The following is a 24,828-nucleotide window of genomic DNA, read 5'->3' as shown; positions in this document are numbered from 1 at the left end:
AAATGTGCGTATTCTTTAAATCGCTGGGAAAAGGCTTCTCATAATCATGCTAGTCTAATATATCCAACTGTACTTGGCGCATGATCAGTAAAATTCATTGATGGTCTAAATTTCGCCGGCGGGCATCGCTCGGCTTCCTCACCGTGGTCGCCAGTTGCGCTCAAGCGTCACGTGGGCTCTTTCGGCTTGTTTTCAAGGGCCTCCATGTGCTTATTTCACGAAAAAAAAATTCTAATGAGGATTTATTGTTGTTCCATAATACTAAATATCATGTCAATTAATTAGTAAAGACCGTCTTCTACCAGGGTGCGATACTAGAGCATACCCAGGACTTGATACTTAAATCTTGTCCAGACTCTTCCTGTTGTCTAAAATTTTTTTCCCCTGACCTTATCATGCTTGTAAATACGTCTCCTATCTATCTCTTATATTTGTAAATATATTATTTTTGGTTAGCTGGTGACCAGATGTTCCCTGGTATCAATTAATATCCCTCCGGTATCACTCAATAGCCCATCTGGTATCAGTTACACAATTCTTACTCATACGAAACTACCTTATTCTATTACATTTCCCTTATTTTTTTCTATTAGATCACTTCATCGCTATTCATATCCCCATGTAATAATTGGCGACCTCTATTAATGCCAATTAATTAGAATTCTTGATACTCAAATCCAGCTGGGAAGGCTCAGGGGATTTCCTAGCAGCATCACTGATGCATACCAGGTTTCTATAGCAAGTTACCTTGGTTTCACAAGATTTAACTAATAATAACTAACAAAGAGGGTTTCTAGCGTTACGAGGACTCAGAAGAAACTCCCCTACTCAAGTCTTCCTTGTTTCACCCAGTTTCTGTTAGTGTCTTAATTCAAAACAGCAGCGGCCTAGCGGAGCTTCAATGGTTACGGGTTTCAAATCACACAATATTCTAACATTCTCCTCTAATAAAATATGGTGACTTTTGCCCCCGCCGGTGCCGGCACAAGCCCGGGCGCTGGGGGCCGCCCTTGGCCCGGCTGGGCCCGGCCCGAGCGCGCGCGGGCCAAATGGCGGGAACTTTCCCGCCACGGCCGCTACCACCGGGACAGGGAGGGGGGGGGGGTGTGGGAGCCCCCGTGAGGGGGCGTGTAGAGCCGCAGCTCTCGGGCTCTGCCTTTGACCAGCCACAGGTCCCCCGGCGGGGGTGCACCGGGCCCGGAGGCACTGCAATACCGGGACGATGCGCGGAGCGGAGGGAGCAAGCTCCGGGTCCAACTCCCGGCCCCAAAAAGCCGTTTAATATAAAGTCCTCTCATCGAGGACGTATCAGATATTAAACTGATAAGAACAGATACTACACTTGATCTTAGCCAAAAGGCCGAGAAGCGATACCCTCCGCTGCCCCACCGGCCCTACTCACCCACCCACCCCCGCCCACAACTCACGCCCGCTCCCCCCCGCCGCGACCCGCCACCCCCGCCCCGTTCCCCTCTCCACTCCCCGCCACTCCCGCACCTCCCGACCTGCCTCCCCTCCACCCGCCCCGCAAAACCCCGCCGAACCCCCCGCACGGCGAACACTCCCAGCATGCCGCTGGGCGCCGCCGCGCCGGTCGCTTTCCATGTCCACGCCCACAGAGGGCGTGGTCTGCCGGCGCCACGCCCTCCCCGCCGCCCTCCCCCCCGCAGCCCGGCGGCGCGGCCATGGCGGAGCGGGAGGAGCGGCGCTTCGTGGAGCTGCCGCGGGAGTCGGTGCGCCTGATGGCGGAGAGCACCGGGCTGGAGCTCAGCGACGACGTGGCGGCCTTGTTGGCCGAGGACGTTTGTCACCGCCTGCGGGAGGCCGCGCAAACCCCGCTCCCGCTGCGGAAGGTGCCGGCCGAGGCCGCCCGTCGCAGGCCGGCTTCCCGCAGCCCCCCGCGCAGAAGCGGCCCGCGATCGGCCCTACCGGAGCGACGTGGACGGCCGCGCGCTGGTTTTAGGCGAGGCCGGGGGGTTGCTCTTTGCTGGGAGTAACTGGAACGCATCGAGCGCTGCCGGGGGACGGAGGACGACGGAGTCGAGCGCTTACGGGAGCGAATGGAGGGGCCGCAAGACGTGGGGGACGCCGCTGTGGGCGTCTGCGGCATCCCCGGCCGCGGGGCGAGCGTCGCGGCCGAGCCCCAGCCGGCACCTAAACACCCCGCGGCCGCTCGCTCGCTCCCCCCACCCCTGCGGGACGGGGGCGAGAGTCGGAAGAGCAGGAGGAAAAAAGAAAAGCTTGTGGGTTGAGAGAAGGGCAGGTTAATGATTAGAATAAAATAGCGATAATGAGATAGACTGTGATAAGAACAACAATAACGCTAATATAATAAAAAGGAAAAGGGAGAAAACAGGAACACAAGCGGCACAGCCGCTCACCACCCGCCGACCGACGCTGCCCGTCGCCCGGCCGCGACCGCTGCCTCCCCCTCCCCCCGCCAGCCCCTCCCAGTAACACGCTGGGCACGACGGTACATGATATGGAAGAGCCCTTTGGCCAGTTTGAACCCGCTTTCCTGGCTGTGCCCCCTCCCCTCCCGGCTCCTTGTGCCCCCGGCGGCGCCTGGGGAGCTGGAAAAGCCCCTGACTCGTACAAGCCCCCCCCCCCACCAAGCAACAGCCAGCCCATCGGTGCGTTACCAACATTTTCCTGCCGAGTCCAAAGCGCAGCACTGCAGCAGCTGCCGTGCGGGACATCAACTCTGTCCCAGCTACAGCCGTGAGAGTGAGGGAGGGGACGCTGCCCCTCTGCTCCGCTCCGGTGAGACCCCCCGCCCACCCCCTCCCCAGAGCCCTGCGTCCAGCTCGGGGCTCCTCAGCACGAGAAGGACGCGGGCCTGTCGCAGCGGGGCCAGAGGACACAGAAACGCTCCGAGGGCTGGAGCCCCTCCGCTGCGAGGCCGGGCTGGGGGAGTCGGGGTTGTTCAGCCGGAGAAGGGAAGGCTGCGGGGAGGCCTTATTGCGCCTTGAAGGGGGGGCTCCAGGAAGGATGGGGGTAACCCTTTAGCAAGGCCTGTTGCGACAGGACGAGGGGTGACGGTTTTAAGCTACAGGAGGGGAGATTTAGGCTAGATCTAAAGAAGAAAGTCTTTACTATGAGGGTGGTGAAGCGCTGGAACGGGTTGCCCAGAGCGCTGGTGGGTGCCCCATCCCTAGAAACAACCCAGACCGGGCTGGACGGGGGCCCTGAGCGACCTGAGCCGGTTGAAGACGCCCCTGCTCAAGCAGGGCGAGGGTTGGACTAAACGGCTTCTAACCGTCCCTTCCAACCCAGCCCATTCTGTGGTTCACCGGCTCTACGCCCACCCCGTCAGGAGGAGGAGGGCGCCGAGGCCTCCTGCGGACAGCTGGAAGCAGCCTCGCAATCGCAGGCCCCGGCTCTCCCCGGGCCGGGGGCTTCAACCACGCCGGCATCTGCTGGAAAGGCAACGCGGGGAAGCGCGCGCGACCCCGGAGGTCCCCGCAGAGCGTCGGGGAGGACGTCCCGACGCAGGTGGCGGAGGAGCCAACGCGGCGAGGTGTGCTGCTGGGCCGTGTGCGCACGAACAAAGCCCCGGCGGAGGCTGTGAGGGCTGGGGGGGAGCCTCGGCTGCCGCGGCCGTGAGATGGCGGCGGATCCTGCGGGGTAGAGGCAGGGCGACAAGTAGGATTCCAACCCTGGGCTTCAGGAGAGCCAACTTCGGCCTCTTCAAAGACCTGCTTGGAGGAATCCCGTGGGTTAGGGCTCTCGAAGGTCAGGGTGTCCAGCACAGCTGGTCACTAGTCAAGGGCCACTTCCTCCACGCTCGGGATGGGTGCGTCCCTAGGAGGAAGAAGTCAAGCAAAGGAGCCAGGAGACCCCCATGGATGAGCAAAGAGCGTCTGGAAGAACTGAAATGGAAGCAGGAGGGTGACAGCATGTGGAAGAAGGGACTGGACACTTGGGAGCAACGTAGCAGCGTCGTCATGGTCTGCAGAGATGCAACGAGGAAGGCGAGGCATGTCAAGAATAACGAGAATCGCTCTCTACACCTACCTGAGAGGAGGCTGTGGTGAGGTGCGGGGTCGGTCTCGTCTCCCAGGCGATAGAACGAGAGGAAACGGCCTCAAGCTGCATCAGGGGAGGTTTAGATTGGATATTAGGAAGCATTTATTCACTGCAAGAGCGGTCAGGCACTGGAAGAGGGCGCCCGGAGAGGCGGTGGAGTCACCATCCCTGCGGGTATTTAAGAGACGTGTAGACGCGGCACTTCAGGGCATGGTTTAGGAGACATGGTAGTGTTGGACTTGACGATCGTAGAGGTCTTTTCCAACCTTGTTGATTTTCTGATTCTAAGAAGGGCTTCTTCAAGTACATCAGCAGTAAAAGGGAGACCGGGGAAGCTGTGAGCCCGTCGCTGAAGGAGGTGGGGGCCCTGGTGAGGCAGGACGCAGAAGGTGGAGTTACTGAATGCCACCTTTTCTTCAGTCTTTGCTGCTAAGGCTGGCCCTGAGGCACCCCAGCCCCCAGAGGAGAGAAAAATCTGGAGAAAGGACTTCCCCCTCGGCTGGGGAGGATCGCGTCCGAGATCATTTAGGCAAACTAGATCCTCCCAAATCCACGGGCCCCGATGGGATGCGCCCACGAGGGCTGAGGGAGCTGGCGGAGGCTCTCGCTGAGCCACTCGCCATCGTCTTTGGACGGCGATGAAGGACAGGAGAGGTGCCCGAGGGCTGGAGGGGAGCCGAGGTCACGCCAGGCTTCGAAAAGGACAAGAAGGAGGCCCCGGGGAACAGGCCGGCCAGCCTGACCTCCGTCCCCGGGGAGGTGGACTAGAGCCATGGACTTGTTCAGGCTGGAAAAGACCTTGAGGGCCATCAAGCGCGGCCGCCAACCCGACACCCCCAGGGCTCCGCAACCGCCTCCCCGAGGGCCGCCCCGACACGCTGTTCGAGCACCCCCGGGGACGGCGACTCCCCCACCTCTCGGGGCAGCCTGTGCCAACGCCCGGCCGCCCTTTTGGGGGAGAAACTGTCCCTGTCGCCAGCCTAACCCTCCCCTGAGGCAGCCGGAGGCCGGTTCCCCTCGTCCCGTCGCCTGGGAGCAGAGACCGACCCCCCCTCACTCCAGCCCCTCTCAGGGGGCTGCAGAGGGCGAGAAGGGCTCCCCTCAGCCCCCCCTTCTCCAGGCTAAACCCCCCCAGCCGCCCCAGCCGCCCCCCAGCACACTTGTGCTCCAGACCCTGCCCCAGCCCCGCTGCCCTTCTCTGGACACGCTCCAGCCCCTCCAGGGCCTCCTTGTCCCGAGGGGCCCAAACCTGAGCCCGGCGTTCGCGGTGGGGCCTCCCCAGGGCCGAGCACAGGGGCCCCATCCCCGCCCCACACCCGCCGGTGCCGGCACGAGCCCGGGCGCTGGGGGCCGCCCTTAGCCCGGCTGGGCCCGGCCCGAGCGCGCGCGGGCCAAATGGCGGGAACTTTCCCGCCACGGCCGCTACCACCGCGACAGGGAGGGGGGGGTGTGGGAGCCCCCGTGAGGAGGCGCGTAGAGCCGCAGCTCTCGGGCTCTGCCTTTGACCAGCCACAGGTCCCCCGGCGGGGGTGCACCGGGCCCGGAGGCACTGCAATACCGGGACGATGCGCGGAGCGGAGGGAGCAAGCTCCGGGTCCAACTCCCGGCCCCAAAAATACGTTTAATATAAAGTCCTCTCATCGAGGACGTATCAGATATTAAACTGATAAGAACAGATACTACACTTGATCTTAGCCAAAAGGCCGAGAAGCGATACCCTCCGCTGCCCCACCGGCCCTACTCACCCACCCACCCCCGCCCACAACTCACGGCCGCTCCCCCCCGCCGCGACCCGCCACCCCCGCCCCGCTCCCCGCTTTGCCCCCCGCCATTCCCGCACGGTCCCGCCTGGCTCTGCGCCCCCCGACCCCCGCCGCTCCCCGGTGACCCCCCGCAGCGCGTCGTCCCGTCGTCCCGTTCTTCCCCATCTGGGGTCCTTATTAGCGTAACCCCGCCTTCTCTCCCCCAGGCCCCGCCCCGCTCGACCCACACGCCCCGCCCTCGCCGCCCTGTTGGACCCGCCCCCCTCGCCGGGCCCGCGCGGCTCTGCCCGCCCTTGGTTTGCATGCGCCACGCCCCGTGCCCGGCTCCTCCCCGCCCCCGCCCCCTCATTTGCATGCCCCGCCCCGCCGGGGCAGGCGCCGCCGCGGCCCGGGGCAGAGGCGGGCGGGCGGGCGGGGAGTGCGGGGCGCCCGTGCGGCGCCTGCCCCGCCGGGACGCTCCGAGCCGCGGTCCGGGATCACCGGGAGCGGCCGGCGCTGCGGCAGCGGAGCCGCACCGGGGCGGCCCGGCGGGCGCTGCCGGCCCAGCGGGGCCGGGATATTGTCGGATCTCCCGCTCCGCCGCCATCTGGTCGCGGAGCCCGGCCCGGGCCGGCGGGGGGAAACCGACCCCCGACGGAGCGCGGGGCCGCAACGGCGGGGACTCCTGGCGGCCGGTGGGGCGCGGCTATGCCTCATTAGCATGACCACGCCCCCGATTGAACCGCCCCGCCTCACCCCTTCGCCCTCCCCATAGTCCGCCCAGGGTTCCCATACGCCCCGCCCCTTCGCGGGCTCCTCGCGGCGACCCGATTGGTCGGCTGCACGCTGTGATTTCCATTCGCCCCGCCCCCATCGCAGCCCACCGCCCGGGATTTGCGTGCTCCGCGCGACTCTTTGCATACGCCACGGTAAGCAGCGATGCCATTGGCCGGGTCCAGCTCCGCCCCAGCCGAGGCCCCGCCCAGCGCTCCGGGCCCCTCCGGCTGCGCCGCCCTCGGCTCATCCCCGGGGGCCGCCACCGGAGCGGGGCCGGGGGGCTGCGCTCGGCCGTACCGGAGCGGGGCCGGGGGGCTGCGCTCGGCCGTACCGGAGCGACGCGGAGCCGCCGGGGAGGGCCGGGCCCGGGGCGGAGGGGCCGCGGAGAGCGCCGAGCCCGGGAGGTGCCAGAGCCCGGCGAGAAGGGTCCGACTGTTCCCCCCCTTCCCGCTCTCCAGCGGAGGTTGGTTCGTTCTGCCTTTGACCAGCCACAGGCCCCCCGGCGGGGGTGCACCGGGCCCGGAGGCACTGCAATACCGGGACGATGCGCGGAGCGGAGGGAGCAAGCTCCGGGTCCAACTCCCGGCGCCAAAAAGCCGTTTAATATAAAGTCCTCTCATCGAGGACGTATCAGATATTAAACTGATAAGAACAGATACTACACTTGATCTTAGCCAAAAGGCCGAGAAGCGATACCCTGCGCTGCCCCACCGGCCCTACTCACCCACCCACCCCCGCCCACAACTCACGGCCGCTCCCCCCCCGCCGCCACCCGCCACCCCCGCCCCGCTCCCCTCTTCACTCCCCGCCACTCCCGCACCCCCCGACCTGCCTCCCCTCCCCCCCCCCGCAAAACCCCGCCGAACCCCCCGCACGGCGAACACTCCCAGCATGCCGCTGGGCGCCGCCGCGCCGGTCGCTTTCCATGTCCCGCCCACAGAGGGCGTGGTCTGCCGGCGCCACGCCCTCCCCGCCGCCCTCCCCCCCGCAGCCCGGCGGCGCGGCCATGGCGGAGCGGGAGGAGCGGCGCTTCGTGGAGCTGCCGCGGGAGTCGGTGCGCCTGATGGCGGAGAGCACCGGGCTGGAGCTCAGCGACGACGTGGCGGCCTTGTTGGCCGAGGACGTTTGTCACCGCCTGCGGGAGGCCGCGCAAACCCCGCTCCCGCTGCGGAAGGTGCCGGCCGAGGCCGCCCGTCGCAGGCCGGCTTCCCGCAGCCCCCCGCGCAGAAGCGGCCCGCGATCGGCCCTACCGGAGCGACGTGGACGGCCGCGCGCTGGTTTTAGGCGAGGCCGGGGGGTTGCTCTTTGCTGGGAGTAACTGGAACGCATCGAGCGCTGCCGGGGGACGGAGGACGACGGAGTCGAGCGCTTACGGGAGCGAATGGAGGGGCCGCAAGACGTGGGGGACGCCGCTGTGGGCGTCTGCGGCATCCCCGGCCGCGGGGCGAGCGTCGCGGCCGAGCCCCAGCCGGCACCTAAACACCCCGCGGCCGCTCGCTCGCTCCCCCCACCCCTGCGGGACGGGGGCGAGAGTCGGAAAAGCAGAAGGAAAAAAGAAAAGCTTGTGGGTTGAGAGAAGGGCAGGTTAATGATTAGAATAAAATAGCGATAATGAGATAGACTGTGATAAGAACAACAATAACGCTAATATAATAAAAAGGAAAAGGGAGAAAACAGGAACACAAGCGGCACAGCCGCTCACCACCCGCCGACCGACGCTGCCCGTCGCCCGGCCGCGACCGCTGCCTCCCCCTCCCCCCGCCAGCCCCTCCCAGTAACACGCTGGGCACGACGGTACATGATATGGAAGAGCCCTTTGGCCAGTTTGAACCCGCTTTCCTGGCTGTGCCCCCTCCCCTCCCGGCTCCTTGTGCCCCCGGCGGCGCCTGGGGAGCTGGAAAAGCCCCTGACTCGTACAAGCCCCCACCCCCCCCCAAGCAACAGCCAACCCATCGGTGCGTTACCAACATTTTCCTGCCGAGTCCAAAGCGCAGCACTGCAGCAGCTGCCGTGCGGGACATCAACTCTGTCCCAGCTACAGCCGTGAGAGTGAGGGAGGGGACGCTGCCCCTCTGCTCCGCTCCGGTGAGACCCCCCGCCCACCCCCTCCCCAGAGCCCTGCGTCCAGCTCGGGGCTCCTCAGCACGAGAAGGACGCGGGCCTGTCGCAGCGGGGCCAGAGGACACAGAAACGCTCCGAGGGCTGGAGCCCCTCCGCTGCGAGGCCGGGCTGGGGGAGTCGGGGTTGTTCAGCCGGAGAAGGGAAGGCTGCGGGGAGGCCTTATTGCGCCTTGAAGGGGGGGCTCCAGGAAGGATGGGGGTAACCCTTTAGCAAGGCCTGTTGCGACAGGACGAGGGGTGACGGTTTTAAGCTACAGGAGGGGAGATTTAGGCTAGATCTAAAGAAGAAAGTCTTTACTATGAGGGTGGTGAAGCGCTGGAACGGGTTGCCCAGAGCGCTGGTGGGTGCCCCATCCCTAGAAACAACCCAGACCGGGCTGGACGGGGGCTCTGAGCGACCTGAGCCGGTTGAAGACGCCCCTGCTCAAGCAGGGCGAGGGTTGGACTAAACGGCTTCTAACCGTCCCTTCCAACCCAGCCCATTCTGTGGTTCACCGGCTCTACGCCCACCCCGTCAGGAGGAGGAAGGCGCCGAGGCCTCCTGCGGACAGCTGGAAGCAGCCTCGCAATCGCAGGCCCCGGCTCTCCCCGGGCCGGGGGCTTCAACCACGCCGGCATCTGCTGGAAAGGCAACGCGGGGAAGCGCGCGCGACCCCGGAGGTCCCCGCAGAGCGTCGGGGAGGACGTCCCGACGCAGGTGGCGGAGGAGCCAACGCGGCGAGGTGTGCTGCTGGGCCGTGTGCGCACGAACAAAGCCCCGGCGGAGGCTGTGAGGGCTGGGGGGGAGCCTCGGCTGCCGCGGCCGTGAGATGGCGGCGGATCCTGCGGGGTAGAGGCAGGGCGACAAGTAGGATTCCAACCCTGGGCTTCAGGAGAGCCAACTTCGGCCTCTTCAAAGACCTGCTTGGAGGAATCCCGTGGGTTAGGGCTCTCGAAGGTCAGGGTGTCCAGCACAGCTGGTCACTAGTCAAGGGCCACTTCCTCCACGCTCGGGATGGGTGCGTCCCTAGGAGGAAGAAGTCAAGCAAAGGAGCCAGGAGACCCCCATGGATGAGCAAAGAGCTTCTGGAAGAACTGAAATGGAAGCAGGAGGGTGACAGCATGTGGAAGAAGGGACTGGACACCTGGGAGCAACGTAGCAGCGTCGTCATGGTCTGCAGAGATGCAATGAGGAAGGCGAGGCATGTCAAGCATAACAAGCATCGCTCTCTACACCTACCTGAGAGGAGGCTGTGGTGAGGTGCGGGGTCGGTCTCGTCTCCCAGGCGATAGAACAAGAGGAAACGGCCTCAAGCTGCATCAGGGGAGGTTTAGATTGGATATTAGGAAGCATTTATTCACTGCAAGAGCGGTCAGGCACTGGAAGAGGGCGCCCGGAGAGGCGGTGGAGTCACCATCCCTGCGGGTATTTAAAAGACGTGTAGACACGGCACTTCAGGGCATGGTTTAGGAGACATGGTAGTGTTGGACTTGACGATCGTAGAGGTCTTTTCCAGCCTTGTTGATTTTCTGATTCTAAGAAGGGCTTCTTCAAGTACATCAGCAGTAAAAGGGAGACCGGGGAAGCTGTGAGCCCGTCGCTGAAGGAGGTGGGGGCCCTGGTGAGGCAGGACGCAGAAGGTGGAGTTACTGAATGCCTCCTTTTCTTCAGTCTTTGCTGCTAAGGCTGGCCCTGAGGCACCCCAGCCCCCAGAGGAGAGAAAAATCTGGAGAAAGGACTTCCCCCTCGGCTGGGGAGGATCGCGTCCGAGATCATTTAGGCAAACTAGATCCTCCCAAATCCACGGGCCCCGATGGGATGCGCCCACGAGGGCTGAGGGAGCTGGCGGAGGCTCTCGCTGAGCCACTCGCCATCATCTTTGGACGGCGATGAAGGACAGGAGAGGTGCCCGAGGGCTGGAGGGGAGCCGAGGTCACGCCAGGCTTCGAAAAGGACAAGAAGGAGGCCCCGGGGAACAGGCCGGCCAGCCTGACCTCCGTCCCCGGGGAGGTGGACTAGAGCCATGGACTTGTTCAGGCTGGAAAAGACCTTGAGGGCCATCAAGCGCAGCCGCCAACCCGACACCCCCAGGGCTCCGCAACCGCCTCCCCGAGGGCCGCCCCGACACGCTGTTCGAGCACCCCCGGGGACGGCGACTCCCCCACCTCTCGGGGCAGCCTGTGCCAACGCCCGGCCGCCCTTTTGGGGGAGAAACTGTCCCTGTCGCCAGCCTAACCCTCCCCTGAGGCAGCCGGAGGCCGGTTCCCCTCGTCCCGTCGCCTGGGAGCAGAGACCGACCCCCCCCTCACTCCAGCCCCTCTCAGGGGGCTGCAGAGAGCGAGAAGGGCTCCCCTCAGCCCCCCCTTCTCCAGGCTAAACCCCCCCAGCCCCCTCAGCCGCCCCCCAGCACACTTGTGCTCCAGACCCTGCCCCAGCCCCGCTGCCCTTCTCTGGACACGCTCCAGCCCCTCCAGGGCCTTCTTGTCCCGAGGGGCCCAACCCTGAGCCCGGCATTCGCGGTGGGGCCTCCCCAGGGCCGAGCACAGGGGCCCCATCCCTGCCCCACACCCGCCGGTGCCGGCACGAGCCCGGGCGCTGGGGGCCGCCCTTAGCCCGGCTGGGCCCGGCCCGAGCGCGCGCGGGCCAAATGGCGGGAACTTTCCCGCCACGGCCGCTACCACCGCGACAGGGAGGAGGGGGGGGTGGGAGCCCCCCTGAGGAGGCGCGTAGAGCCGCAGCTCTCGGGCTCTGCCTTTGACCAGCCACAGGTCCCCGCGGCGGGGGTGCACCGGGCCCGGAGGCACTGCAATACCGGGACGATGCGCGGAGCGGAGGGAGCAAGCTCCGGGTCCAACTCCCGGCCCCAAAAATACGTTTAATATAAAGTCCTCTCATCGAGGACGTATCAGATATTAAACTGATAAGAACAGATACTACACTTGATCTTAGCCAAAAGGCCGAGAAGCGATACCCGCCTCTCCCCCACCGGCCCTACTCACCCACCCACCCCCGCCAACAACTCACGCCCGCTCCCCCCCGCCGCGACCCGCCACCCCCGCCCCGCTCCCCGCTTTGCCCCCCGCCATTCCCGCACGGCCCCGCCTGGCTCTGCGCCCCCCGACCCCCGCCGCTCCCCGGTGACCCCCCGCAGCGCGTCGTCCCGTCGTCCCGTTCTTCCCCGTCCGGGATCCTTATTAGCGTAACCCCGCCTTCTCTCCCCCAGGCCCCGCCCCGCTCGACCCACACGCCCCGCCCTCCCTGCCCTGTTGGACCCGCCCCCCTCGCCGGGCCCGCGCGGCTCTGCCCGCCCTTGGTTTGCATGCGCCACGCCCCGTGCCCGGCTCCTCCCCGCCCCCGCCCCCTCATTTGCATGCCCCGCCCCGCCGGGGCAGGCGCCGCCGCGGCCCGGGCCAGAGGCGGGCGGGCGGGCGGGGAGTGCGGGGCGCCCGTGCGGCGCCTGCCCCGCCGGGACGCTCCGAGCCGCCGTCCGGGATCACCGGGAGCGGCCGGCGCTGCGGCAGCGCAGCCGCACCGGGGCGGCCCGGCGGGCGCTGCCGGCCCAGCGGGGCCGGGATATTGTCGGATCTCCCGCTCCGCCGCCATCTGGTCGCGGAGCCCGGCCCGGGCCGGCAGGGGGAAACCGACCCCCGACGGAGCGCGGGGCCGCAACGGCGGGGACTCCTGGCGGCCGGTGGGGCGCGGCTATGCCTCATTAGCATGACCACGCCCCCGATTGAACCGCCCCGCCTCACCCCTTCGCCCTCCCCATAGTCCGCCCAGGGTTCCCATACGCCCCGCCCCTTCGCGGGCTCCTCGCGGCGACCCGATTGGTCGGCTGCACGCTGTGATTTCCATTCGCCCCGCCCCCATCGCAGCCCACCGCCCGGGATTTGCGTGCTCCGCGCGACTCTTTGCATACGCCACGGTAAGCAGCGATGCCATTGGCCGGGTCCAGCTCCGCCCCAGCCGAGGCCCCGCCCAGCGCTCCGGGCCTCTCCGGCTGCGCCGCCCTCGGCTCATCCCCGGGGGCCGCCACCGGAGCGGGGCCGGGGGGCTGCGCTCGGCCGTACCGGAGCGACGCGGAGCCGCCGGGGAGGGCCGGGCCCGGGCCGGAGGGGCCGCGGAGAGCGCCGAGCCCGGGAGGTGCCAGAGCCCGGCGAGAAGGGTCCGACTGTTCCCCCCCTTCCCGCTCTCCAGCGGAGGTTGGTTCGTTCTGCCTTTGACCAGCCACAGGTCCCCGCGGCGGGGGTGCACCGGACCCGGAGGCACTGCAATACCGGGACGATGCGCGGAGCGGAGGGAGCAAGCTCCGGGTCCAACTCCCGGCCCCAAAAATCCGTTTAATATAAAGTCCTCTCATCGAGGACGTATCAGATATTAAACTGATAAGAACAGATACTACACTTGATCTTAGCCAAAAGGCCGAGAAGCGATACCCTCCGCTGCCCCACCGGCCCTACTCACCCACCCACCCCCGCCCACAACTCACGACCGCTCCTCCCCGCCGCGACCCGCCACCCCCGCCCCGTTCCCCTCTCCACTCCCCGCTATTCCCGCACTTTCCGGCCTGCCTCCCCTCCACCCGCCCCGCAAAACCCCGCCGAACCCCGCGCACGGCGAACACTCCCAGCATGCCGCTGGGCGCCGCCCCGCCGGTCGCTTTCCATGTCCACGCCCACAGAGGGCGTGGTCTGCCGGCGCCACGCCCTCCCCGCCGCCCTCCCCCCCGCAGCCCGGCGGCGCGGCCATGGCGGAGCGGGAGGAGCGGCGCTTCGTGGAGCTGCCGCGGGAGTCGGTGCGCCTGATGGCGGAGAGCACCGGGCTGGAGCTCAGCGACGACGTGGCGGCCTTGTTGGCCGAGGACGTTTGTTACCGCCTGCGGGAGGCCACGCAGGTAGGGCTCTGGGGAGAAACGGCCCGGGACCGGGCTCGGGCTCGGCCCCGCTGCGGGCCCCGCTCCCGCTGCGGGCCCCGCTGCCGGTGACGCTCCCGGTGCCGGTGCCGCCCCCCCCCCCAGAACAGCTCCCAGTTCATGAAACACACGCGGCGGCGCAAACTCACCGTGGAGGATTTCAACCGGGCGCTGCGCTGGAGCAACGTGGAGGTGAAGCAGCGGGGGTTGGGGTTGGGGGGTCCCCGCTGCCTCCCTGAGGGGGTCAGGAGTGGGGGTCCCGGCCAGCGCTGCTCCCCCGCAGTGGGGCAGGGGGCTCTGGTGGGGCCGGAGGCACTGACGGGCTGGGGCTGCTGGTGGGTCTGGGGGGCTGCTGGTGGGTCTGGGGGGCTGCTGGTGGGTCTGGGGGCTGCTGGTGGGATTGTGGACAATGGTGGGTCTGGGGGGCGCTGGTGGGTCTGGGGGCTGCTGGTGGGATTGTGGACAATGGTGGGTCTGGGGGGCGCTGGTGGGTCTGGGGGGCACTGGTGGGACTGGGGACACTGGTGGGTCTGGGGGGCTGCTGGTGGGTCTGGGGGGCGCTGGTGGGTCTGGGGGGCGCTGGTGGGTCTGGGGGGCACTGGTGGGTCTGGGGGCTACTGGTGGGTCTGGGGGGCGCTGGTGGGTCTGGGGGGCGCTGGTGAGGTTGGGGACACTGGTGGGATTGTGGACAATGGTGGGTCTGGGGGATGCTGGTGGGTCTGGGGGGCTACTGGTGGGTCTGGGGGGCGCTGGTGGGTCTGGGGGACACTGGTGGGTCTGGGGGACACTGGTGGGTCTGGGGGCTACTGGTGGGACTGGGGCTACTGGTGGGACGGGGACGCTGGTGGGTCTGGGGGTGTGGTGGGTCTGGGGACACTGGTGAGGTTGGGGCTACTGGTGGGATTGCGGACAATGGTGGGTCTGGGGCTACTGGTGGGACTGGGAATGCTGGGAGGGACTGGGAATGCTGGGGGGGACTGGGGGCGCTTGTGGGACTGGGGATACTGGTGGGGCTGCATCCCAAGCACTGGGCCCAGTGGGATGTATTGGTGCTATGGGTTGGGGTCCCCACGGGTCGCTGGTTTTGAGGGGGGGCATTGCTGGTTTTGGGGAGGGCATTGCTGGTTTTAGGGGTGCGTTGCTGTTTTTTGGGGGTGTTGCTGGTTTGGGGCGGGGGGGGTGGGTTTCCACCACAGTGTCCCCCCAGGCGGTGTGTGGCTACGGCTCCCAGGACGCTCTGCCCTTCCGGGCCATCAAGGAAGGCGAGCTGTACTTCCAGGAAGACCGGGAAGTCAACCTGGTAGAGCTGGCCCTGGCCACCAACATCCCCAAGGGCTGCGCCGAGACGACCGTGCGAGGTGAGGGGCTCCCCCAGCACCCCAGCACCCCGCTGCTGCCTGACCCCGGCGCAGGCAGGGCGCTTTCGCCACCGCCGCGCTCTCTTGCAGTGCACGTCTCCTACCTGGATGGAAAAGGCAACCTGGAGCCGCAGGGAGCTGGTGAGGAGTGGTGGGGGTGACGCCGGGTTTTGGGGAGGGGGGGGGCTTGTCCTCCTCATGGCGGGGACACACTTTGGGGTGACACCCATCCCCCCCCACGCCGCAGTGCCCAGCGCTGTCTCCACGCTGACGGACGACCTGCTCAAGTACTACCAGCACGTCACCCGGGCGGTGCTGGGCGACGACCCTCAGCTGATGAAGGTAGCGTGGGGCAGGGGGGAGCCCCTTCCCCACCCCTCACCTTCCCGAGCACCCAAGCGGGGCAGACCCTGCACCCCGAGTGCGGCTGACCCCCCCTCCGACACCCCACGGCTGGCGTCCTCGCCCGCAGGTGGCCCTGCAGGACCTGCAGACCAACTCCAAGATCTCAGCGCTCCTACCTTATTTTGTCTACGTGGTCAGCGGGGTGAGTTCAGGCAATGGGGTGCAGGGAGGGGTGGGGTCTCTGAGCCTGTACGGGTGGGGGGGAAAGCTCCATGCTGAGCCCATCCCTGGTGCCGGCAGGTGAAATCGGTGAGCCACGACTTGGAGCAGCTAAACCGGTTGTTACACATCGCCCGCAGCCTGATCCAGAACCCTTTCCTCTGCCTGGGTTCCTACGTCCGCAGCCTGATCGCCAGCGTCATGTACTGCGCGCTGGAGCCGCTGGCCGCCTCCATCAACCCCCTCAACGATCACTGGACCCTGCGTGATTACGCCGCTATGCTGCTCAGCCGTATTTTTTGGTGGGTTGGGGACCCTCCTTGGGGCGCGGGGGGGGTGTCCCCGGTGGGGGAGGGGGACTGGAGCATCCGCCTTGTCGCCCGCAGGACCCACGGCGACCTGGTGAGCGGCCTCTACCATCAAATCCTGCTCTCGCTCCAGAAGGTTTTGGCCGATCCCGTGCGTCCGCTTTGCTCCCATTACGGCGCCGTGGTGGGGCTGCACGCCCTGGGCTGGAAGGTGAGTGTTTGTCGGGACGCCGCGGGACCTGACCGCCCCGTGCTGCTGCCTGACCGTCCGTCTGTCCGTCTGTCCCCTCCGCAGGCGGTGGAGCGGGTGCTTTACCCCCATCTCCCCACCTACTGGGCCAACCTGCAGGCGGTGCTGGATGACTACTCGGTTTCCAATGCCCAGGTCAAAGCCGACGGGCACAAGGTCTACGGTGCCATCCTGGTGAGTGGCTCGTCCTACGGCGTGGCCGGTGGCCCGGTTGGGCGAGGGGCACACGCGGTGCCCCCCTCCCCCAAGTCCCAGCACCGTTTTTCCTCCCCCCCTCCCCAGGTGGCTGTCGAGCGTCTGCTGAAGATGAAGGCGCAGCAAGCGCCCGCCCCGGCCTCCGGGGCCACCCCGCCGCAGGAGGGCTCCCCGCGGCACAGCCCCAAGCCGGACCCCCCGACCGAGGCGGGCTTCGGCCTTGGCCGGCCCCTGCTACAGTTGGGGGGCAGCGGCGGCCCCCCGTCATCGTCGGCGCCCGTGCCGCCTGCCCTCTCCTTGCACGATATGTACCGCGAGCTTTACGACTTCTTCGGCGACAGCCTGGCCGCGCGTTTCGGCACGGGTCTGCCGCCGGCCACCCTGCCGCCCCCCGGTACCCCCGAGGGCACCCGAAAGGAACCGCCGGCTTTCGGGGGCGAGGGGGCGGCACGCAAGATGCCCCAGCTGACGGCCAGCGCCACGGTGAGCCCGCGGGAAGAGGAGAGCCCGCGGGGCGAGCTCCCGGCCGGTCGACCGGCACTGCATCGCCCGGCCAGCCTTGCCCGGCCCCGCGGGGCTCCCCGGCAGCCCGGCCACCGGCCGGGGGCTCGCGAGGTCTTCCAGAAATGCCGTTTCGCGCCCCGCGGCGCCCCACGTTTCAGCTTCCTCATCGCTGGTCGCCAAGCCGGCCGACGCTGCCAAGGCCGCCTATTCCAGACCAGTTTCCCGCAGCATCACGGACCCGGCCACGTCTCCCGTTACGCCCAGAAGCTTCCCATGATCGGTCGCACCACCCGGCCCGCCCGGCGGTGGCCACGGGCCGAATACTCCCTCCATCTCCTCCTTTGAGGCGGGTGCTGGGCGCCCGCCCTCCCCCAGGGCTTGGCATCGGCCCCGGGCAGCGCCGAACCGCGCCGGCGTTGCCCCTCGGTGCGGCGATCCGCGGGTGCCGCCTGCCCCGAGGTGCCACCGGCCGTGGTTTTTTTGTTGCTGTAGCGTGTGTCCGGCGGTTAATAAACCGGTGTCCGCTGCTCGGCGCAGGGCGGGGGGTTTGTAGCCGCCGTGGCGCGGGTGGGCGCTGCGTCGCCGCCGTGGGCACCCATCCCCTTGTGGGGAAGGGTGAGACGGCGGCCCCCGAGGCTCGTGCTGCCAAGAAGGGATGGGGGAGGACGCAATTTTCCCCGACGGTGGTCCCTGGCAGGACGCAGACGGCGCTGGGGGGCAGCTTCCCCGTCGCCCTGCGCTCGCCTGTGCTGCAGGGGTAGGTGGGTGGGTGCGATGGGTGGGTGGGTGGTCGCCACCGGCTGCGAGGAGGCTGCGGGTAGGAGCTGTTCGGGGTCAGCGAGAGCCACGGGGCCGAGCGATGGGGGACGCAATGCCATGGCGGTGAGACGGCAGCGGCGGGACGCTGGGCTTGCGGCGGCGGCTGCCGCAATGGGGCCACGGAGGAGCCCGGCCCAGCGCTGCCGGGGGGGTGGGGTGGGGCGAAGGAGGCCGGGCTGAGCGTGGCGGCGGTGGAAAGGGGGGGGTTGAGTACGGAAGATGGCGGTGTCCGTCCTGCAGCTGGCAGAACTGGCCCTCCACGGAGCCGCCTTCCTCTGCGGGATCGTCTGCGCGTCGGCCCTCACCGTGGCACAGGTACCGGGATGGGATGGGACGGGGGGGTGGGATGCGGCCGCGTTGCCCGATGACGGGGGGGAGATGGGGGGCAAGCTCAGTGCACAGCGGCTTCACCCCATTCCTTCTCCCAGGGCTCCCCGTATCCTTCCCGCTGCTCCGGGGCTGCCTCTGGGGTCTGCGCTGCCATCCTGGGTGGGCTCCGTCCCGCTCCTGCCTTGGCCGGGTCTCCCCCTGCCCCCTCCCCTCTCGACTCCTGCACCCCATGTTTGTGGTCACCGGGTGCTATGGGGGGGGGGGGGGGGGGGCCAGGGCGCAGGCAGGCAGCAAGGTGGGATGCTGGGGGTGGGGGGATAACAGGCGTGGGGCGGCTGAGCCCCCTGCTCATCCCGTGGCCCCCGGCGCCGTCATGTGAGCGCGGCAGTCAGCCGGGGCGGTTTGGGCTTCCTTCCTCCTCCAACACTCCTCCTCCTCCTCCTGTTGCTGCTCCACCTCACTTCGCCGGTCTGTCCTGCTGGGGTTGAGCGTGGTTGTCTGTGGGTGCTGGGTGGGTGGGGGGGCGTGATTAAGCAGCAGCCCCCCCACCCCCTGCACCGGCCTCCTGTTTGCAGGGAGAGTTTGGCGGCTGGTGCATCCTCTACGGGACGGTGAGCTGGAACGGGACGGCGCTGGTGCCCAAATCCTTCAGCCACGTCTCCCTCTGCTATTTCGTCTCGGCCGTCTCCATCGTGGTGGCCCTGTATTGCTTCTCCTCGCTCCTCTACGGCATCTACAGCTGCTGCACCAACGAGTCCCAGTGGTGAGCTGGGGTGGGGGGGGTGCAGGTCTGGGGGGTGGGGGGGGTGCAGGTCTGGGGGTGGGGAGTGCAGGTCTGGGGGTGGGGGGGTGCAGGGCTGGGGTGGGGGTGTTGCAGGTCTGGGGGTGGGGGGGGTGCAGGTCTGGGGGTGGGGGGGTGTGCAGGGCTGGGGTGGGGGTGTTGCAGGTCTGGGGGTGGGGGGGGTGCAGGTCTGGGGGTGGGGGGGTGTGCAGGGCTGGGGTGGGGGTGTTGCAGGTCTGGGGTGGGGGGGTGCAGGTCTGGGGGTGGGGGTGTTGCAGGTCTGGGGTGGGGGTGTTGCAGGGCTGGGGTGGGGTGGTGCAGGTCTGGGGGTGGGGGGGGTGCAGGGCTGGGGTGGGGTGTTGCAGGTCTGGGGGCTGGGGTGTTGCAGGTCTGGGGGTGGGGAGGATGCAGGGCTGGGGTGGGGGTGTTGCAGGTCTGGGGGTGGGGGGGGTGCAGGGCTGGGGTGGGGGTGTTGCAGGTCTGGGGGCTGGGGTGTTGCAGGTCTGGGGGTGGGGGGGATGCAGGGCTGGGGTGGGGAGGATGCAGGGCTGGGGTGGGGCGGGGGGTGCCCCACGAAACCCTGCACTGCTGACGCCGCTCCCCTTCTCTCACAGGGACCGCGCCTGGCTCAGCATCGCCCTGGTCGCCGCCCTCATCATCCTCTTCTTCCTCCTCATCTCAGCCTGCATCCTGCGCGTAGGGATGGATGCTTTCTGCGCCTCCATCGTGCAGACCAAGAGTTTGTCCAGGTAGCAATGACCTTACTGGGGGGTGTGTGGGGGGGGTTCTCCCTGGTTCTGGGGGGATATGGTGTTCTCTGGGACCCCCGCCTTTCTCCCCACACCCCACAGCCGCTCTTCCCTGTCCCCCACAGCTGCCAGGAGGCTGAGCACAAGCCGTGGGTGTCCTACACCCCAAACCGCTTCTACAGCAACCTCTACAGCTCCCAGGTGAGAGGGGGAGCGTGGTGACCCCCCCCCCATTCCCCCGCTGTTGGGGGTCGGCACAGCCTGGCTGGTGGAGGAAGAGGAGGGAGGATGAGCGAGGGGGAGCAAAGGAAAAGCTGAAACCTCAATTCTCACAGCGGGGAAGGGAGGGAGAGTCCGTCTGTCTGTCCTGGAATGGGGCAAGGGTCAGCGTCCGTGCATTGGGGGGGCTGTTGTGAATAGGGGTGCAGCTGTACCTACAGGCGGATGTACAGCATCCCTGTGGCTGTAGCCTTGCCTTGGGGACCCCTCAACCTTCCCAGGCATAGAAATTGGGGGGGGGTGAGGGCACAGCTGGACACCCCTCTCCCCATCACCCCCCCCCCCGGCCCCACAGGCATCGGCGTGGGTGAACGTGTTCCTCTGGTGCCTCCTGAGCGCCCGGCTGCTGCTCCAGCGGCGGAGGGAGGCCCCGTTCCCGCTGCTGCGTCGCAACGACCCCGAGTGGAGCGCCGAGACAGAAGCCATTTTCGGGGGGCGCCCCGTACGGCCCTGAAGGAAAAGGGGGTGCCGGGGTGTGTGTTTCGGGGGGGGCCAGACCCCGGTGGGGAGCACGGGGTACGCTCCAGGCACCCCACGGTGCACGAGGAGGCGGGGACGGTCTCGGCCCTGCGGTGCCAAAGGACCCTGTGCCAGCGAGCTGGGGGGTCGCGGGGCGCCGGGCACCCCTGGCAGCTCCCCCCCCCCCAACCCCCCCCACGTCATCAGGGCTTTTTGGGTGGTGAACTTTGTTATTAAAGAGGAGGATTTGCGAGAGAGGAGCGTGTGCGGGAGCGCTGGGGGCTGCGGGTGGTTGTGTCGCGGGTTGGGGCGGCTGAGGAGGGGGAGGGGGAGGAAGGGGGTGGCGGGGGAGGTCGGGTGGCGGCGGGGGTCGGGCAAAGGGTGTCGGGCCGGTTTTGGGGGGGGGGGGGGGGGGGAAACGGCAGTGTGTGGGGGGAGTGAGAGCGGGGAAAGGGCGAGAGGGAGCGGGGGAGGAGGGAGGGGGCTAGTGGTGGTTGGGGGTTTCAGCTCTGCCTTTGACCAGCCACAGGTCCCCCGGCGGGGGTGCACCGGGCCCGGAGGCACTGCAATACCGGGACGATGCGCGGAGCGGAGGGAGCAAGCTCCGGGTCCAACTCCCGGCCCCAAAAATCCGTTTAATATAAAGTCCTCTCATCGAGGACGTATCAGATATTAAACTGATAAGAACAGATACTACACTTGATCTTAGCCAAAAGGCCGAGAAGCGATACCCTCCGCTGCCCCACCGGCCCTACTCACCCACCCACCCCCGCCCACAACTCACGCCCGCTCCCCCCCGCCGCCACCCGCCACCCCCGCCCCGCTCCCCGCTTTGCTCCCCGCCACTCCCGCACGGCCCCGCCTGGCTCTGCGCCCCCCGACCCCCGCCGCTCCCCGGTGACCCCCCGCAGCGCGTCGTCCCGTCGTCCCGTTCTTCCCCTGTCGGGGTCCTTATTAGCGTAACCCCGCCTTCTCTCCCCCAGGCCCCGCCCCGCTCGACCCACACGCCCCGCCCTCGCCGCCCTGTTGGACCCGCCCCCCTCGCCGGGCCCGCGCGGCTCTGCCCGCCCTTGGTTTGCATGCGCCACGCCCCGTGCCCGGCTCCTCCCCGGCCCCGCCCCCTCATTTGCATGCCCCGCCCCGCCGGGGCAGGCGCCGCCGGGGCCCGGGGCAGAGGCGGGCGGGGAGTGCGGGGCGCCCGTGCGGCGCCTGCCCCGCCGGGACGCTCCGAGCCGCGGTCCGGGATCACCGGGAGCGGCCGGCGCTGCGGCAGCGGAGCCGCACCGGGGCGGCCCGGCGGGCGCTGCCGGCCCAGCGGGGCCGGGATATTGTCGGATCTCCCGCTCCGCCGCCATCTGGTCGCGGAGCCCGGCCCGGGCCGGCGGGGGGAAACCGACCCCCGACGGAGCGCGGGGCCGCAGCGGCGGGGACTCCTGGCGGCCGGTGGGGCGCGGCTATGCCTCATTAGCATGACCACGCCCCCGATTGAACCGCCCCGCCTCGCCCCTTCGCCCTCCCCATAGTCCGCCCAGGGTTCCCATACGCCCCGCCCCTTCGCGGGCTCCTCGCGGCGACCCGATTGGTCGGCTGCACGCTGTGATTTCCATTCGCCCCGCCCCCATCGCAGCCCACCGCCCGGGATTTGCGTGCTCCGCGCGACTCTTTGCATACGCCACGGTAAGCAGCGATGCCATTGGCCGGGCCCAGCTCCGCCCCAGCCGAGGCCCCGCCCAGCGCTCCGGGCCCCTCCGGCTGCGCCGCCCTCGGCTCATCCCCGGGGGCCGCCACCGGAGCGGGGCCGGGGGGCTGCGCTCGGCCGTACCGGAGCGACGCGGAGCCGCCGGGGAGGGCCGGGCCCGGGGCGGAGGGGCCGCGGAGAGCGCCGAGCCCGGGAGGTGCCAGAGCCCGGCGAGGAGGCTCCGACTGTTCCCCCCCTTCCCGTAGGTTGGTTTGTTCTGCCTTTGACCAGCCACAGGCCCCCCGGCGGGGGTGCACCGGGCCCGGAGGCACTGCAATACCGGGACGATGCGCGGAGCGGAGGGAGCAAGCTCCGGGTCCAACTCCCGGCCCCAAAAAGCCGTTTAATATAAAGTCCTCTCATCGAGGACGTATCAGATATTAAACTGATAAGAACAGATACTACACTTGATCTTAGCCAAAAGGCCGAGAAGCGATACCCTCCGCTGCCCCACCGGCCCTACTCACCCACCCACCCCCGCCCACAACTCACGACCGCTCCCCCCCGCCGCGACCCGCCACCCCCGCCCCGCTCCCCGCTTTGCCCCCCGCCATTCCCGCACGGTCCCGCCTGGCTCTGCGCCCCCCGACCCCCGCCGCTCCCCGGTGACCCCCCGCAGCGCGTCGTCCCGTCGTCCCGTTCTTCCCCGTCCGGGGTCCTTATTAGCATAACCACGCCCCCTCCCCACTCTGACCGCTGTAGTTTGCTTAGCCCCGCCCCCTGCTGGACCCTGTGGGTCCCCACGGGGCTGGGCAGGGGGAGTACCCGGACGCCTGGGTTCCCAACGGCGCTTGGGGCTGCCCCTTCCCTTGTTTGAATATCCCCAGGGACGGCGACTCCCCCACCTCTCGGGGCAGCCTGTGCCAACGCCCGGCCGCCCTTTTGGGGGAGAAACTGTCCCTGTCGCCAGCCTAACCCTCCCCTGAGGCAGCCGGAGGCCGGTTCCCCTCGTCCCGTCGCTTGGGAGCAGAGACCAGCCCCCCCCTCACTCCAGCCCCTCTCAGGGGGCTGCAGAGAGCGAGAAGGGCTCCCCTCAGCCCCCTCTTCTCCAGGCTAAACCCCCCCAGCCCCCTCAGCCGCCCCCCAGCACACTTGTGCTCCAGACCCTGCCCCAGCCCCGCTGCCCTTCTCTGGACACGCTCCAGCCCCTCCAGGCCCTTCTTGTCCCGAGGGGCCCAAACCTGAGCCCGGCATTCGCGGTGGGGCCTCCCCAGGGCCGAGCACAGGGGCCCCATCCCCGCCCCACCCCCGCTGGCCGCGCCGGTGCCGGCACAAGCCCGGGCGCTGGGGGCCACCTGGGGATAGTGCTGGCTCATGTTCAGCCGGCTGGAGAAAGGGGACCCCCTCTGCGCAGCCGGGGAGGCGCAGAGACACCCCTCACCAAGCTCGAGCTCACCCCCATGGATGCAGATGAAGACCTGGCTGAGGAGGATGAGTGCAAATGGTGACGAAGGCCAGCGTGGCCACAGAGGCCAGGAGGATGCGCAGAGCTCTGCTTAGACCGGCTCCACTGCCCTGGCACCCCTGCCATGCTGGGGGCCCGCATGGCATGGACCCCCAGTTCTTGGGGGGGTCCGGCGTTGGGACCCCCCCATTTACCAGCACCACCTACAACTCCACATTGGCCCTGACGGGGCACAAAAAGGCCGCTGCCACTGTGGCAATGCCCAAACAGAGCGTGCCGGATTTAGGGGGAGGGTCTCCCCATGTTTTCCCCAGCCCTTTGCCCCACAAAGCAGCCAGACATGGGGGCGGCTCACGGTTTATTAGGCAGCGACAAAGGGCAGACGGTCCCGGCCACCCATCACGTCCTAGAGCTTGCGGTAGGCGCCGACGGTGACGTCGAAGAGTCGGGGGTTGCAGAGTTGCCCCCGTTTGTCCAGCAGAAAGAAGAAGGGTCGCCCCTTCACCTTGAGGGGGATGGCGGCCGGCACCTCGGAGCGGTGAGCTCGGCAGGAGATGTGGCGTAACGGGACGGTGAAGGTGGGTCCCTGACCCAGCCCCAGAGGTCCGTGGGTGCTGATGGCCACCTCCGTGCCACCCCGCAGCAGCGTCACCCGGCGGACGGCACGTAGTGGGAACAGGCAACCGGCCGCCACGATCAGAGAGCCTGCGGGGGGATGGACGGACGGACAGGACGAGGGCATCAGGGTGGCCTCCGGTGCCGGTTGGAGTCTAGTTTGCTCCCCTAGGCCCAGCCCTCTCCCCAAGGCCTGGTACCCTCCTCTTCCCCTAGGCCCAGTCCCCTCCCCTAGGCCTGGTCCACTCCCTGATCTGCTCCCCTAGGCCCAGTCTGCTCCCCTCCCCTAGGCCTGGCTCACTCCCCACCCTTAGGCCTCACCTGCTCCCTCAGGCCTGGTCCATTCCCCTAAGCCTGATCTCCTTCCTGACCTGCTCCCCTAGGCCTAGCTCGCTTCCCACCCCTAGGCCTGGCTCAATCCCCTCCCCTAGGCCTGACCTCCTTCCTCACCTGTTCCCCTAGGCCCAGTCCCCTCCTCTAGGCCTGACCTGCTCCCTTAGGCCCGGTCCACTCCCCTAAGCCTGACCTCCTCCCTGACCTGCTCCCCGAGGCCGGGCCTAAGTCCCTCCCATCCCCAACAGCTCCCGCCCCGGTACCGAGGGTGAGGCACGAAGTGGTGAAGCCCAAACGCCATTTATGGTCGCGGGGCCGAAGCGGATCGTCAGGACCGACACCGGGAGCGGGACCGGGAGGCGGGCGAAGCGCCGTGAAGGCAAAATGAGCTAGGTAGGCCCAAAAGAGACCCTGCCCCGCGCAGAACCACCCTGCCAGGCGGAAGAAACGTCCCCGTTCGTGTCGGAACAACACCACGTCCTGCGGCACCGCTGTCGCCTCCAGCACCGCCGCCGCCGCCCGGGCCCTCGCCGCCGCCATCACGCCCGCTCCGCCGCTACTTCCGGGTCACCGGCTTCACC

At 68.0% G+C, this 24,828-nt stretch overlaps 3 protein-coding genes and 7 non-coding genes across 10 annotated transcripts; 2 read left to right on the top strand and 8 right to left on the bottom strand.

Annotated features, from left to right (window-relative positions):
• Positions 1-1,181: 1,181 nt before the first annotated feature.
• On the bottom strand, positions 1,182-1,372 carry LOC135310311 (U2 spliceosomal RNA). The gene has a single exon (XR_010370414.1). It is a non-coding gene; the product is annotated as a U2 spliceosomal RNA (small nuclear RNA).
• A 4,181-nt stretch (positions 1,373-5,553) lies between these two features.
• On the bottom strand, positions 5,554-5,744 carry LOC135310315 (U2 spliceosomal RNA). Its single transcript, XR_010370418.1, has one exon. It is a non-coding gene; the product is annotated as a U2 spliceosomal RNA (small nuclear RNA).
• Positions 5,745-7,051: 1,307 nt separating this feature from the next.
• Positions 7,052-7,242, bottom strand: LOC135310317 (U2 spliceosomal RNA). Its single transcript, XR_010370420.1, has one exon. It is a non-coding gene; the product is annotated as a U2 spliceosomal RNA (small nuclear RNA).
• A 4,184-nt stretch (positions 7,243-11,426) lies between these two features.
• LOC135310314 (U2 spliceosomal RNA) lies at positions 11,427-11,617 on the bottom strand. Its single transcript, XR_010370417.1, has one exon. It is a non-coding gene; the product is annotated as a U2 spliceosomal RNA (small nuclear RNA).
• A 1,274-nt stretch (positions 11,618-12,891) lies between these two features.
• On the bottom strand, positions 12,892-13,082 carry LOC135310309 (U2 spliceosomal RNA). The gene has a single exon (XR_010370412.1). It is a non-coding gene; the product is annotated as a U2 spliceosomal RNA (small nuclear RNA).
• Positions 13,083-13,351: 269 nt separating this feature from the next.
• TAF6L (TATA-box binding protein associated factor 6 like) lies at positions 13,352-17,271 on the top strand. The gene is made up of 10 exons (XM_064437485.1): positions 13,352-13,542; positions 13,666-13,752; positions 14,768-14,918; positions 15,009-15,059; positions 15,166-15,260; positions 15,391-15,465; positions 15,564-15,784; positions 15,869-16,001; positions 16,086-16,214; positions 16,323-17,271. The coding sequence occupies exons 1-10, from the start codon at positions 13,396-13,398 to the stop codon at positions 17,082-17,084; spliced, it is 1,851 nt and encodes a 616-aa protein (XP_064293555.1). The 5' UTR covers positions 13,352-13,395; the 3' UTR covers positions 17,085-17,271.
• A 462-nt stretch (positions 17,272-17,733) lies between these two features.
• Positions 17,734-20,411, top strand: TMEM179B (transmembrane protein 179B). The gene is made up of 5 exons (XM_064437435.1): positions 17,734-17,873; positions 18,464-18,651; positions 19,284-19,418; positions 19,544-19,619; positions 19,993-20,411. Exons 1-5 carry the CDS (start codon positions 17,778-17,780, stop codon positions 20,149-20,151), a joined length of 654 nt encoding a protein of 217 aa, XP_064293505.1. The 5' UTR covers positions 17,734-17,777; the 3' UTR covers positions 20,152-20,411.
• Positions 20,412-20,694: 283 nt separating this feature from the next.
• On the bottom strand, positions 20,695-20,885 carry LOC135310316 (U2 spliceosomal RNA). The gene has a single exon (XR_010370419.1). It is a non-coding gene; the product is annotated as a U2 spliceosomal RNA (small nuclear RNA).
• A 1,255-nt stretch (positions 20,886-22,140) lies between these two features.
• LOC135310310 (U2 spliceosomal RNA) lies at positions 22,141-22,331 on the bottom strand. The gene has a single exon (XR_010370413.1). It is a non-coding gene; the product is annotated as a U2 spliceosomal RNA (small nuclear RNA).
• Positions 22,332-23,642: 1,311 nt separating this feature from the next.
• Positions 23,643-24,823, bottom strand: TMEM223 (transmembrane protein 223). The gene is made up of 2 exons (XM_064437449.1): positions 24,511-24,823; positions 23,643-24,004 (listed from the first exon to the last, which is right to left on the bottom strand). The coding sequence occupies exons 1-2, from the start codon at positions 24,785-24,787 to the stop codon at positions 23,706-23,708; spliced, it is 576 nt and encodes a 191-aa protein (XP_064293519.1). The 5' UTR covers positions 24,788-24,823; the 3' UTR covers positions 23,643-23,705.
• Positions 24,824-24,828: the final 5 nt, after the last annotated feature.

The sequence above is a fragment of the Phalacrocorax carbo genome, chromosome 32 (genome assembly GCF_963921805.1).
Source record: "Phalacrocorax carbo chromosome 32, bPhaCar2.1, whole genome shotgun sequence".
Lineage (NCBI taxonomy): Eukaryota > Metazoa > Chordata > Aves > Suliformes > Phalacrocoracidae > Phalacrocorax > Phalacrocorax carbo.
This window is presented reverse-complemented; position numbering and strand designations above follow the sequence as displayed.